The sequence below is a fragment of the Felis catus genome, chromosome A1 (genome assembly GCF_018350175.1).
Source record: "Felis catus isolate Fca126 chromosome A1, F.catus_Fca126_mat1.0, whole genome shotgun sequence".
Classification (NCBI taxonomy): Eukaryota; Metazoa; Chordata; class Mammalia; order Carnivora; family Felidae; genus Felis; species Felis catus.
In genome coordinates this window covers 19,570,311-19,583,095 of record NC_058368.1, presented here as the reverse complement: position 1 = coordinate 19,583,095, position 12,785 = coordinate 19,570,311, and the positions used below count along the sequence as shown (strand labels likewise).

Below are 12,785 nucleotides of genomic sequence, written 5' to 3'. Positions count from 1 at the left end.
TGAGACTGATGCCCACCGCTCTTACTGTCATTGCGAGGACAGGGTGAGCAGGAAAGACAGAGCCCACTGTGGCCCCAGCACACAGCTGGCGGCCTGGCCTCCCAGGGTTTGAACGTTGTCACGGGGTCTTGGGTACCAGTCGGTTCACAACAGCTCCGTCCCCGGCACGTTACAGCACCTCTCCCTCCACTAGATCAGGACGCTGGGCCCCCGGAGACAGACAGGCTTTGCTCCCTCAGGGTCTCCATGTGGTTCTCCCACGAAGGACGCCCTCCACATAATCATGCTCGTGGGGTTTCCTTTTGGGTGCTATTTCCCCACTCCCCAGTTTACAGATCTCTATGCTTAAATCTTGCTGTAAGTGGTTACCACATTCATAGGAAGTAAAAAGAAGTAACAGCTATTTCCTTTTCAGAGGAAAGAATGTTACATTTCCATCAATCCTTGTTTTCATCTTAGCCCTTGGATGATTTCACATGTGTTTATTCATCTCTTTGAATCGAATAAAGGAGACGCTGGGATTTCGTGGCACTATTTAACATTCTCGTACTCTATCCTGTAATTTCAACCATTGCCATTGTCTTCACACAAAGGAGAACAGCAGACAAGTAGACATCTCCCTCTGGGATAAACCCACACAGCGGCGTATGTGTCCCTGCCTGAGCTGAGAAAATGCAGAAAGCAGAGTGGTTTCGTTCCCAGCAGCTCCACAGTGCATTCCAAACTAGATCCACGCTCCCACATACAGGGTCATCTGCAAAGGGAAACTGAGTCAGCGTGAATGCTTGCTGAGAGCATTTCTCTGTATATGCATTCCTCTGTATCTGCTTGTTGTCTTTAAATAAAAGATGCAGTTAAGAAAAAGTTGTATGCAAAATAAAACTTTCCTAACTCAAGGAGAACTCTATATGCATTAGGGAATTTACCTACTGAAATATTGACATGAATTTTTTAAAACATAAAAAAAATACCTCCTAATTCAAATAATCTTTTTCTAATTAACCTATTTGGTGGGCTGATTTTGGTCTATGCTGGATTTTCTTAAAATTAAGGCCACTTTTATTATTCTTGGTTTCTAAATTTTTTTTTAATTTATTTATTTTGAGAGAGAGCGTGAGCTTGAGCTGGGGAGGAGTAGAGAGAGGGGGAGAAAGAATCCCAAGCAGGCTCCACGTTGTCAGTGCAGAGCCTGATGTGGGACTTGAACTCATCAACTGTGAGATCATAACCTGAGCCAAAATCCAGAGTCAGACCCTTAACCGACTGAGCCACCCAGGCACCCCAATCTTGGTCTCTTAGTAAACTAGCAGAACAACTTCAGTATCTACCTCTTGACACATCAGTTTCCCGGTGCCATCTTTACCAAGAAAACTACAATTATTATTTGCTCATAGGGTGACCCCTATAAGCTCTCATTGTAGATTCTGTCCTTCACAAGCCTTCATGGAGATCTTAAAGGCTGAAAACTTATCAGAAATGGATAGACGCTGTGATTTATTCTGGTGCGTGTGGAATCGTATCAGGGAGATCTCAAATTTTAGAAAGATCTATTTTTTAAAGAAATGGAATCCTCTCTTCCCACAAGGAGACATGCATACAACGAAACCCCCACACCTGGGCTTCCAGAAAAACAGTCAAGGGTGCCTGGCTTGAAGTCCTACATGGTGTGCTGGAGAAACCGTAGGGCACCAGGAAGTGTGACACATCTGTGACTGGTTCTTGATGTGGTCATACTGGGCCACAAAGATGACCACCTCAGTGATTCTATGGAGAAGCATTGGTCTCAGGATATGACAGAGGGAAAAATCTCAAATTGGATAAAGGATATGTCACCAACATGTCCACAGAATCTACAATGAGAGCCGCATTCTGAAGTGATGCAGTTTGTGTCAGTGACTTCACAAGGTCTATCTCCCTTTTTGGGAAGGTGACCACGCGTCCCAGTTTGCTGGCTAGTGTCACTGCAGGCCGGCTGGCCTGGCCAAGTATTAATAGCGCCTCCTTTCACTCTTAAAAGTGTCCTGGTTTGGATGATAAATTACTCTGTCACCTCGGCCTCAGCTGGAGCTCGCTTGCGGCCCGCTCGCCACCCCAAGATGCCCACAGAGCCTTCCCAGCAGAGCCCCTTGGCCCAGACTCTTCGACTACTCCCCCTGCCCCGCTCCCTTAGGGCCAAGGGACCCAAAACACATCCCTCCGGATTAAAACACGCGTGTCTGACGCAGCATTTTGTTGACGATTCCTCTCGATGAGAGAGGTGCATCTAATGGGGCAGATCGAGGCCCGTGTCTGGCCCGGTGGGACAGATACCTGGATGGGGTCGCCCCCCAGGGTTCTCTCCACACACCGCCAAGGCAGGCCCTGTATCCAGGAGACGGGCCCACATGGTGCCAGGGGTGGCACATCAGAGGGTCTGGCCACCCCCCACGGCCTCCACGGTTTAAAACCCTGCCCTTCTGTGCCCTGATGAGGCAGACCAAAGCCGGCACCTTGCAGAAGTTCTCAGTGAAGACGGAGCCACACTGGCCTCAATTATGCTTCTCACACACGCGGAGCCAGCAAGAGGCAGACTTTCAGATGAATAAAAATAAACTTTATTCTAATACAGCATGGAAAGTTTTTGGAATAGGGACTGCTCTTATCCGACGCACACAAAAATCCTTACCCCTTGAACATCTAAAGGTTACATTCTGTGCAATTATATAAATATTTTCATGGCCATATACACATGATGTTTATGGTCCTAAAAGCCTTTGAAAAAAATCAATGCAGTTAGATTCTTTAGACAATGATTAACCTAGTTAAGAAAACAAGAAACACTCCCAAGCACAGCCAGGAATAAAGGAAGGGAAGAACGGGAAGGGGCCTGGAAGGAGAGGAAGACTGAAAACGATAGAGGCACTACAGAACCCTGCACTTGCATTTTAGAGGGCAAGACCCAACAGAATGGAATCATATGCGAAAATGGAAACAAACCATCCAAGGAGAAGGTGAGGAAGTTGACCCCACGGTCAAATTTCACGCCCAGTTGATAACAATGAGTGTATTGCCTGGCAGCTTTGTTCTTCTAAGAGCCAAGTGCCCTTTTCCTATTTATTCTTACCAAACTGATATTCGGGTGGCAGCGGCAATAAAGAAAAGACTTCAGAGCCAAGAGACATGGATTTGGATCCCCGTTTTGGCAAGTGTGCTGGCTGTGTGATCCTGGACAGGATACGTAGCCTCTCTGGGCCTACTGCCCCGCCTATAAAATGTGGACAATAGTATCTACTTTGCTGGTATGCTGGGAGGATTAGAGGTAACCTATAGAAAGTGCTTATATTGTCCCTGAAAAATAACTGATACTCAATAAATAAAATTATTCTGTGTATGCGATCAGGGCTCTACCTTAAAATTTATTTCATCCTACTCGTCTACTCCCATGTAGTTCTGTCAACTACCACCGACTTTAGAGTCTAAAACTGGCCCCATTCCTGCCCCACCACAAAGAGCCACTCAAAGTGTGAAAGACTTTCCCTTGGGGAAGGTGTGGTGACTCCTTTCCTAAGGCACTGACTCAGGGTGCAGAAGTAGGAGCTCATGGAGAATAACTGATTTCCTCTGATTTGGGTATCCTTGTTTGCTTGGAGTTGCACACCACCAGGGGCACGCCTGGCAGGAGTTCTGAATGAATGCCACGAGGTGACGGTCACGCAGCAGACCATGTAATTTGAAGCTCCCGGAGGCCTGCAAGGAGGTTCCTGTGAGCGCACACACCTCCCCGTGGGACACCCATTTCAAGCACCACAGGCCTCCCAGGGTCCCAAGTGCCTGGACCCCACAGGGAGCAGAATTTCTCAGGTCTCAGGCTCTGAGACCCTCCCTCCAGTGGGGCAGCGACAATCCACAACAGCAGGCCATTCTGTGGGGGAGACAGCCCAGTGGGTGCCGCCTGTGGTGCACGCTCCCGCCCCACGGGACTCACCACTTGAGCTGCAGCGACGAGAGAACCACAGACACGGAGGAGGCCACCGTGGCCGCTGAGCACGTGGCCAGGACTCTGTGGCCAAGCGGCACACTAGCGAGAAAGAAAGTTCTCCTCAACCTGAAGAGAAGCATGGCAGGCTCTCCGGCCAAGCATGTGAGGGAGCAGAGTCTGGCAGAGGTGCCCGGGAGCAGCAGCAGGGATCACTACGGCATCAGCCATGCCCTCAGAGACCGGGCAGGGCTTGGGGGGGGGGGGAGGGGGCGGCACATCCCCAGTGTGAAGAACAGAAAAGGAAGAAACCGTGCCGGCAGAAGTCAATGGGGTGCATTTGAGGTAAACTGCGGTCTCAGACACTCGATGCATGTGGGTCTTGTAAAAACTCACGGCTTTTCATGAGTTTTAAGGAAAGGCCCAGCCAAGTTTTTGGTCCTTTTACAAGCAATCATCCCAAACACAAAAGCAGAGGCCTGTGTGGAGGGCTGGCTGTCCCCTCCTCTGCGAGAGTCCAGCCACGTTCCCGATAAGCTCGTGCCAACAGCAGGGTCTGGCCAGGATGCCTGGTCCCTGTGCTAGTGGGATCTAGGCAGGGTGGGCCGACCCAGGGGCCACGTCTGGATGCGGCATGTGCTAGGAGAGATGACCAGGAATGTCCAGGGAGCGGAAGTCCCCGAGGCCGGACAGGAGCCTCGTCCGTCTTGCTGCTGGTGCCACACTTGACCGGCCCGAGCCCCGTCTACCAGGAAAGCCGGCCCGACTATTCAGCAAGGAGACCGAGCCCCGGGACCGTCCCCGCCCGGAGCTTTCAGATGCACTGCTCCTCATCTCTGTCATTCAGGAGCAGAGACCATTTGTCCCCATTGTCGTCAGCCCCAGCACTGTGCCGAGACAGCCTGTCCGACTTCAGTGAGGACAGAGACACCTGGCTGATGTAGCTGACCTGGTCCCAGGGCGTGGCCCTCGGTGAGTCCCGTCGCCGGTCATCCATGCCAACGTGCACGCTGACCTGGGACGCAGTCAGGGGCTTCATGCGGCCCTGGGCCTGGGCCTCATACCTCTCCAGGTCGGGCTTCTTATAGCTGCAAGGCAAGGATCCAAGAGCATTTGAGACATTGTGGACAGAGGCTTTTTTTTTTTCTTTTTGGAAACTTGGCAAAGACCTCTCATCAAAGTCTTTCAATAACATACAGTATCAAAACCTCATGGATTTTAAAGGGGAGGGTATTGAGCTCCTAGGATTCAGGTAAAGTTCACCTGATTCAGAAACTTGCTATCTAAATGCCTGGCACATAATAGGCTGCCATTAACTTTTGTTAAGTGAAAGCATGAACAAATATCTTTTTCAAAAAAGGAAAAATAATAATGCACGAGGATCCCATGTCTACATGACATTTCCACGTCAACAACTCCTGAGCCAACTAACTATAACAGCCGAGCATATGATGATGGCTGCGAGGTGGAGAATTACTCACTCGTGGTGCTGATTAAGTCATTACACACACACGTGCGCGCACACACACACACACACACACACACACACACACACGGCTCCACCGTCCTGTCTTTGCCTCAGGTGCGCTGGGAACCTGCACATGGCACACATCCATCCAGCCCAGGAGGCAGAGGGAAAGGGGTGGCTGGGCGGAGGGAGAAGGCTTGGGGGGTGCCGCCGTGGCACATGCCCCCGCCTCCAGGGACTCACCACTTGAGTTGCAGCGACGAGAGAACCACAGACACGGAGGAGGCCGCCATGGCTGCTGAGCCCATCCACGGCTGTAGCACAATGCCGATGGGCATGAAGACCCCTGGCCAAGGGAAGGACGACACTCACGCCACAGCCCAGAGGTGAGGGGCACCGCTTTGGGCTGCCCACTGTGAAGTTCTCTTCCTTGGGGTGGCTCAGAAGCCCCTGCTGCCACGTCATGACCATGTGCCAACAGGCAGTCTCGGAGCTGGGTAGGGGTGCTGTCAAAGGGACTGGGCTCACCCACCCACCCTGGCCTTCCCGGGACGGTCCCCAAATGGCATCGTGGGTTTCAGGAGGAGCTCCAAGGGAGCAGGGAACCCCAGGGACCCTCTCTGCAGCTTTCGTTTACCTTTAGAGACTTATGAAGCAGAGAACATAATGAAACCAAACTCTTTCTAAAACGCCCTGGCAGCCAGTGAAGCGGGTTACCCACTAGGCTGGCAGGAACCCAGCAGGCAGACAGAAGCCTGCTGTCAAAGAAGCTGGAGTCAAAGGTCAGCAAACAGGTGAGAGCCACCCTACCTGCCGCGATGGGTATCCCGATCAGATTATAAATCAATGCCAGCACCAGATTGAGTCGTACTCTCCAGACGGTCCTCTTGGAGAGGTGAATGCTCGCCACCACGTCAAGCAAGTCGTTCTGTAGGAGGAACACACGGTCAGTCAGGAGCTCTGTCCCACGGCCCTCACCGCTCCCATGACCTGGACAACAGGGCGGGAGAAGACAGAGCCAAGCTCACTCTGATGAGGACAACGTCAGCAGCCTCAATGGCGACATCTGTGCCTGTCCCGATGGCAATGCCCACGTCGGCCCGGGCCAAGGCTGGCGAGTCGTTGACCCCATCTCCCACCATGGCGACTCTCTTCCCTTCATTCTGGAGCTCCTGGACCTTGGCTACCTTGTGAGAAGGCAGCACCTCTGCAAAGACTTTGTTGATGCCAACCTAAAGGGAAAGGAAAAGAGAAGTCAAGGAACAAACACACGACACCTGCTGTTGGCAAAGGACGGTGAACAGTAGCAGAAATGTGTGAGTCATCTTCCCCCGGTCCAGCCGATGACGTCAGTCACCAAACCCGGCAGATCCCAGGGCATGCGTGCCCATCCTGGTGCCCTCCCCCACTTCCACGGAGGCTTAGGCCCCTGCGGGTCTCCCTGCCCACCTCCCAGCCTCCCCTCCCCCTATGCCCACCGTGGTCTTCCCGAAGCAGTGGTCAGCCGATCACGCTACCCTCCTGCTTAAAGACTTCCAGTGGCTCCCACTTCCCTTAGGATGACAACCGCACTCCTCGGTCTGCCTCCCGAGGCCCCCCCCATAACTGGTTTCTGCGTGTCTCTGGCCTCCTGCCTTGTGGCCCAGCAGGCCCAGCCTGGACTCTGCCCCGTTCAGCTCCTGGCAGCTCTCCAGCCCACTGCTGGGGAGCTCAGGCTGCCTGCTCTGTCCTGGACCCGTCGGCTACCCTTTCTCCATCCCTCCCCCTTTTCTTCATCTGACCACCCCTGCTCAAGCATTTCCTCCCCTGGGCAGGGGTCTCCAGCCCTTGCCAGGGCGGGGGTGGGGGTGTGATCTGGCATCCCCCACATGTCCTGTGCACTTTTCTGTTGGAGAACTGAGCCCTCAGTTCAACCCTGGTCACTGGTCCACCCTCCCCCCAGCGCAGTGAGCTGCTGGAGGGCAGGTGCCCTCTTCACTCTGCTCTGTGGCCTGTCACATAGGTGGTGCTTAGGAAGCGCTTGCTGAACTGATAAATGATTTTTAACCAGGAAGAGGCATGGGTACTCAACAAGACCATCGTTAGCAAGGAAGGCCACGTTTAGAGAGGTACTGGGGCTTCCCTTATAGGAAGCAGTTCATTTTCAAAAACATACACTTTACACCTCTTTGGGGAGGCTGTGTAATTTTTAGGGATTTGCACCGGAGCCATCGGCCTGGGCGGAGTCGGGCGGACAGGAAGCAGTGCCTGGGAGTGAGCGTTGCTGGAGAACTGCCCGCGACCCAGCCGTGTCGGCTGCACACACTTGGGAAGAGCTGAGCTGGGGCACCCAAGTGGCTCGGTCGGTGGAGCGTCCGACCTCGGCTCAGGTCGTGATCTCACGGTCCTTGGGTTCGAGCCCCACGTCAGGCTCTGTGCTGACAGCTCGGAGCCTGGAGTCTGCTTCAGATTCCGTGTCTCCCTCTCCCTCTGCCCTTCCCCACTCATGCGTGCTCTCTCTCTCTCTCACTCAAAAATAAACGTTAAAAAAAAAAGAGCTGAGCTGACAAAACATTCCCTTAAACCCCAAATCTAGAAAGTTGTATATTTCAACTCTCAAGCCATGATTTTTTTTTTCCCCATTGGAGATACAGATGCAGAGGACGTTGGAATTGCCTTCTGCAACGGCAGCACAGTGGTCTCCCATGGGATGCTGCACAGCTCGGGCCAGAACAGAGCATGAGGAGAGAAACGCACCCAGCACGGGGAAAGACCAGACGCAAGGTGGGGCACTGGATGCGCTGGCTGTCGCTGACTTTTCCCCCTCAAACTGCTCCAGTGGGCTTAAGATCAATTTGAAAGGGGGAAGATCCCCGGCCCCCAGCGCCCACCTGGGTGGCAATGGCTCTGGCCGTCTTCCGGTTGTCCCCAGTGATCAGAACCACGTCCACGCCCATGCTCTTCAGCGTGTGCACGGCCAGGGCTGCCTCCTGCTTGACAGCATCCGCGATGGCAATCATCCCGCAGAGCACGCCTGCAGGGGACACCCTCAGGTGAGTCCTCAATGGTGGGCGCTGGGTGGCCCGAGGGGCAAAGGAGGAAATAAAGGAGGCTCCACTACCGGTGATCGTTTCTATAATGCAACATCACATGTGAAAGTAAAGCACCGAAGTACAAAACATAACGTGGCTTTGATTCTGCATTCTTAAAAGTTACCTACATTTGTAGATGCATACAAAAGTCTGGAAGGAACATGAAATGCTAACAGTGGCTCTCCGAAGGCTAGGATAAGGAGTAATTTCATTTTCTTCTTTATAGTTCTCAGAATCTTCCAAATATCCTGCAAGGAACATCTATCACTTTGCAGAGTGTCTGGGTCATAATAACGCAATGCATGTTAGCTATTGTTTTTGGAACACGAGAATCGGAATGAGTACAATAAACGCTACTTAAAAGTGATGAATGTCCAAACAGAAAATCAGTCCTTCCTATAGAACGCATCTCTGTATAACTTTTTTGTTTGTTTTGTTTTGTTTTGTTTTGCGTGAATCTTCGGATCCTGAGGCAGGAAGGCTTTCGAGGACTGGGGTGCGGGGGGACAGATGCGGGCGAGTGGTGTGACCGAGGGCACGGCCCCTTCAGCTGAGCAGATTCCGATCTCAGTTGCTGAGGGGACTGCGGGCTTATAAGGACTTTGGAAAGGGCATGGTGGTGTGAGCAGGAGAAAAGAGTGACAGAGGACATATCTGGTTGAAGCAGTAAAAATGAGAATAATTTATGTTGCTCATCTGCATACAGTTTCACTTCTATAAGAGAGAACACCAGCAAAGGAAGATTCCAATCCACTGAGGCGTGAAGCCGCGGACATAACCTGAGGACTGAGACACATGCAATCCTGGAGAGCTCTGTGGAGCGGGGCAGTGGGTCTCGCTACTGGAGGGCACCCCGCGGCTAACCTTCCCGGACAGCAAACCGCGGCTGCGCCTGCAGTGATGGGGGAGGCGGGTGACCGAACGTCGGGCTTGGACGGACGCAGACAATGATAGCGAGGGCAGCGTAGAACGTAAGACCAAGGAGGCCGACACCGCCTCGCTCTAGGTGTCGGGGAAGGAGGGACACAACGAGAGAGACACCTCCAGACCGAGAACGAAGTGAAAAACTGGAAAGGCAGCCTTTTGGGCTATAGAATTTAAATTAACAGACAGGAAAATATATTTAAAAAAAAAAAAACCGAGAAAGTCTATTTTTGCCAGATAGCCCTAAGAAACTTCGTTTCTGAGAGCAGAAGGCAGGGGTGGGTGGGGCGTTTTACCATCAATGGCCACCAGGATGGCTGTCTGGCCTTTCATCTCGTGATCTGTCATAGTGTCACTGATGTCGCTGGAAATGGTTAAGCCGTTGCGCCTCATCCATTCGCGGTTCCCAATCAGCACAGAGAAGGTCTGGGGGGTTGCATCTGTTCAAAAGAGTTGGTGGTTATTCCCAAAGAGTCCAATTTTACTGTGAGAAAGGACTAAAAACCGTGGGATCCTTTGAACAGCAGAATGTCCTTTCAACCGTTCTGAAAAACTGTACCTAGTAAGCCCCTCTCGTAGCACCATCCTTGAAGGACCAGGGAAAAAAGAGTAATTAATGTGTGGAATGTGAGCGTGTGGATTAAAACGGGGTGGATTAAAAGGTACATGCAGTATGTGTGAAAATGTTATGAGCCCATTAACCATTAGGCAGTGTTCTTATTTGCCTTTAAGAGGTATCTGCTGGTTCTTTTTCTGCCGAGATTTGAAGCAGCAATTGTAGCTTGGTACAGATGCCTGACCCAAGGGGCATCAGCAAATAACTAGTCTCTATCTAGGAAATGTCTTAAAGGTTTTCCTCCTAAAAGTCTAGGCGAGTCTTCCCCTGTCGCCTTCTTTTTTTTAAAGATTTACTAAAAAAATTTTTTTTAATGTTTATTTATTTTGAGACAGAGAGAGGGAGAGAGAAAGAGAGAGGGAGGGAGGGGCAGAGAGAGAGGGAGACACAGAATCCAAAGCAGGCTCCAGGCTCTAAGCTGTCAGCACAGAGCCCGACGCAGGGCTCAAACTCATGAACCGCAAGATCATGACCTGAGCTGAAGTCGGACACTCAACCAACTGAGCCACCCAGGCGCCCCTCACCCTTTCACCCTTTTTCTTTTTAAATGTTTATTTATTTTTGAGAGAGAGCGCGCGCGCACACACACACATACACACACACATACACATGCTGGGGAGAAGGGGACGGGGACAGAGGATCTGAAGCGGGTGTGCTGACAGCAGTGAGCCTGATGCGGGGCTTGAACTAACTACAAGATCATGACTTGAGTTGAAGTCGGACACTTAACCTACTGAGCTACCCAGGCACCCCCATCTCCTGTCACCTTTTAACTCTGTGTGCCACTAACTTAGGTGTCACCACACAGACCAGTCCCCGGAACTAAATGGAAGGGTCACCCTAGGGTTCTAAACTGCTAGAAGGTGGCAGGTGGCTTCTAGCAATATGCATTCCCAAGCAAGACTGAACTACCAATGCACTTAAGAGAGAATACTCAACATGGGGTTTTGGGGTTGGGAGGGTTTCTACACTCTTACGGCGGTGGCTAGCAAGCTATGCTTAGAGTCAGAAAAGCCGCTATTTGAAGACAGCTGTCGCTCCACGCAGTACCCCTTCTTGGCTTGGGCAGACCATTCCCCTCTGCATTCTCTGCCGCCAGCTCTGTAAACACGACACATCCCGTCAGAGCTCCACCGCACGAGAGGGGGACGGGAAGGGCAAAAGCAGAATTCCCATCTGTCTGCTTTGTAGCTTAGGAGAAGACCCACTTGGGATGAAAAAGAGGAGACTCAAGATTACGGGTGGCAGAAACAACCCTCTATGAATTTCAGTAGCGTCAAGACTCAGATGCATCAGAGAACACAACAGAGAAGCCACAGGTCTTCCTGGGGGAGGCGGGCATGCGGCACCCCAGCCATGAGCCACCCCCATCCATAGCAGGGGACCCAGCGGTGCTGGCCCGGGCTCCCTGGTTTGGCACGCCGCCACCTGAGCCGGCCGGACCCCACCCCTGGCAGGCCTGGCAGAGAGACGAGGGCCAGGGGTACCTGTCTCCTCAGGGACACCGCCAACGCCGTTCGAGATCCCAGCCTGTGTGCTCCATTGGCGCTTGCCGTGGGCCAGGATGCCCTCCACGTTGCTGACTTTACAGCCAATTCCGCAGCCTGGCACCGCCTGGAAGTCTGTGCAGTACCCCAAGGTCTCTGTTCCCAGCTCCTGTGGAGGCAGAGAGGGAGGGGAGGTGAGTAGGAGTGAGGACAGACCCGGGAGCGGGGCAGGAAGGCACAGCACCAGCCAGAACTGAGGGGTAAGCAGGACCGGGAAGGGGAGGAGACGGACTAGTAACTCTGCAATCCCTTCTCTTATCCGACACCGACACTATGATTATTAAACTGATGCCTCATGATACTGGACAAAGGGCAGACTGAAAGGAGAAGAGCAGTTCACAGCAAATGCCTCAGATTAAAGGAGGTGGGAGAGCAAAAAGAGGAAAGATTATTTTTATGTTGCAAATCATTTCATGAAAACGATGGAATGGGGAAATGGTAACAGAGCCGCTCTGAGCCCAGCAAGAGGGTAACCACCCCTTTACAGACCCTGGGGGACGAGGACAGTGGCAGGAGAAAGGACTGAGGAGCTGTTTCATCTGGGTTAACTACACAGCAGAGGAGGGCTGAGAGAGCACAGCTCATCCTGAAACATCAGGAGAGAGGGGACATGGTGGTCCGAAGGACCCTACACAAAATGCCAAAGGAGATTTCTGGAAGAGTCCCTGTCCAGGTGGAGCTGTCCACTTTTCCCCCAGGCATCCACACCACCTTTCTACATTCACATAATCCTATTCACCCAGACCGTTTAAAATTTTTCAGGGCAATATTCCGGCACATCCCGCTGCCTCTATGTTTAGACTGAAAACAGAAAACTACACAGGCCTTTCCTCTGGAGAGGTCGAAGGATGACCGCTTCCCCATTAACTGCCAAGAACCCACGGGGCGTTTCGCTGACTGCTGCTGGTTCCTCTCCATTTCCCCGTCCCCAGTTGAGGGCTCCCTCCTTGCCTCACCCCGACCCCTCACTTGGTTTCGTATCCCTCTTGCACTAAGTGCTCGTAAGGGACCGAACTGTTCCACCATCTGTCCTTCCCACCCGACCACCAGCTCCCAGAGCACAGAAGCCCGGTACGATCTCAGTAAATGAGTGTTAACGCTGAACTGCTTTTGTGATAATCTGGCAACGGGATGAGGGACCCAGCGCTGTGAGCCGTATCTCCAACCTGTTGCTCCGCAGGGGCTGCTGAGGGGTTTCCGGACC

The 12,785-nt window shown here is 52.3% G+C and overlaps 1 protein-coding gene across 15 annotated transcripts in view; it reads right to left on the bottom strand.

Moving 5' to 3' along the window:
• Positions 1-441: 441 nt before the first annotated feature.
• Positions 442-12,785, bottom strand: part of ATP7B (ATPase copper transporting beta) — a 78,084-nt gene continuing 65,740 nt past the window's right edge. For 7 of the 15 annotated variants that reach the window (XM_045052525.1, XM_045052511.1, XM_045052529.1 and 4 more), the window contains 7 exons: positions 11,522-11,690; positions 9,715-9,858; positions 8,294-8,535; positions 6,452-6,655; positions 6,234-6,351; positions 5,667-5,769; positions 2,572-5,043 (listed from right to left, as the gene is read on the bottom strand). In XM_045052525.1, the coding sequence (XP_044908460.1) occupies positions 4,770-5,043; positions 5,667-5,769; positions 6,234-6,351; positions 6,452-6,655; positions 8,294-8,535; positions 9,715-9,858; positions 11,522-11,690 (1,254 nt within the window). In that variant the 3' untranslated portion in view covers positions 2,572-4,769. Of the gene's footprint in view, positions 755-2,571; positions 5,044-5,666; positions 5,770-6,233; positions 6,352-6,451; positions 6,656-8,293; positions 8,536-9,714; positions 9,859-11,521; positions 11,691-12,785 lie in introns of those variants that run through there. The other 8 variants (XM_019825930.3, XM_023251165.2, XM_006927260.5 and 5 more) reach the window with 3 other exon arrangements.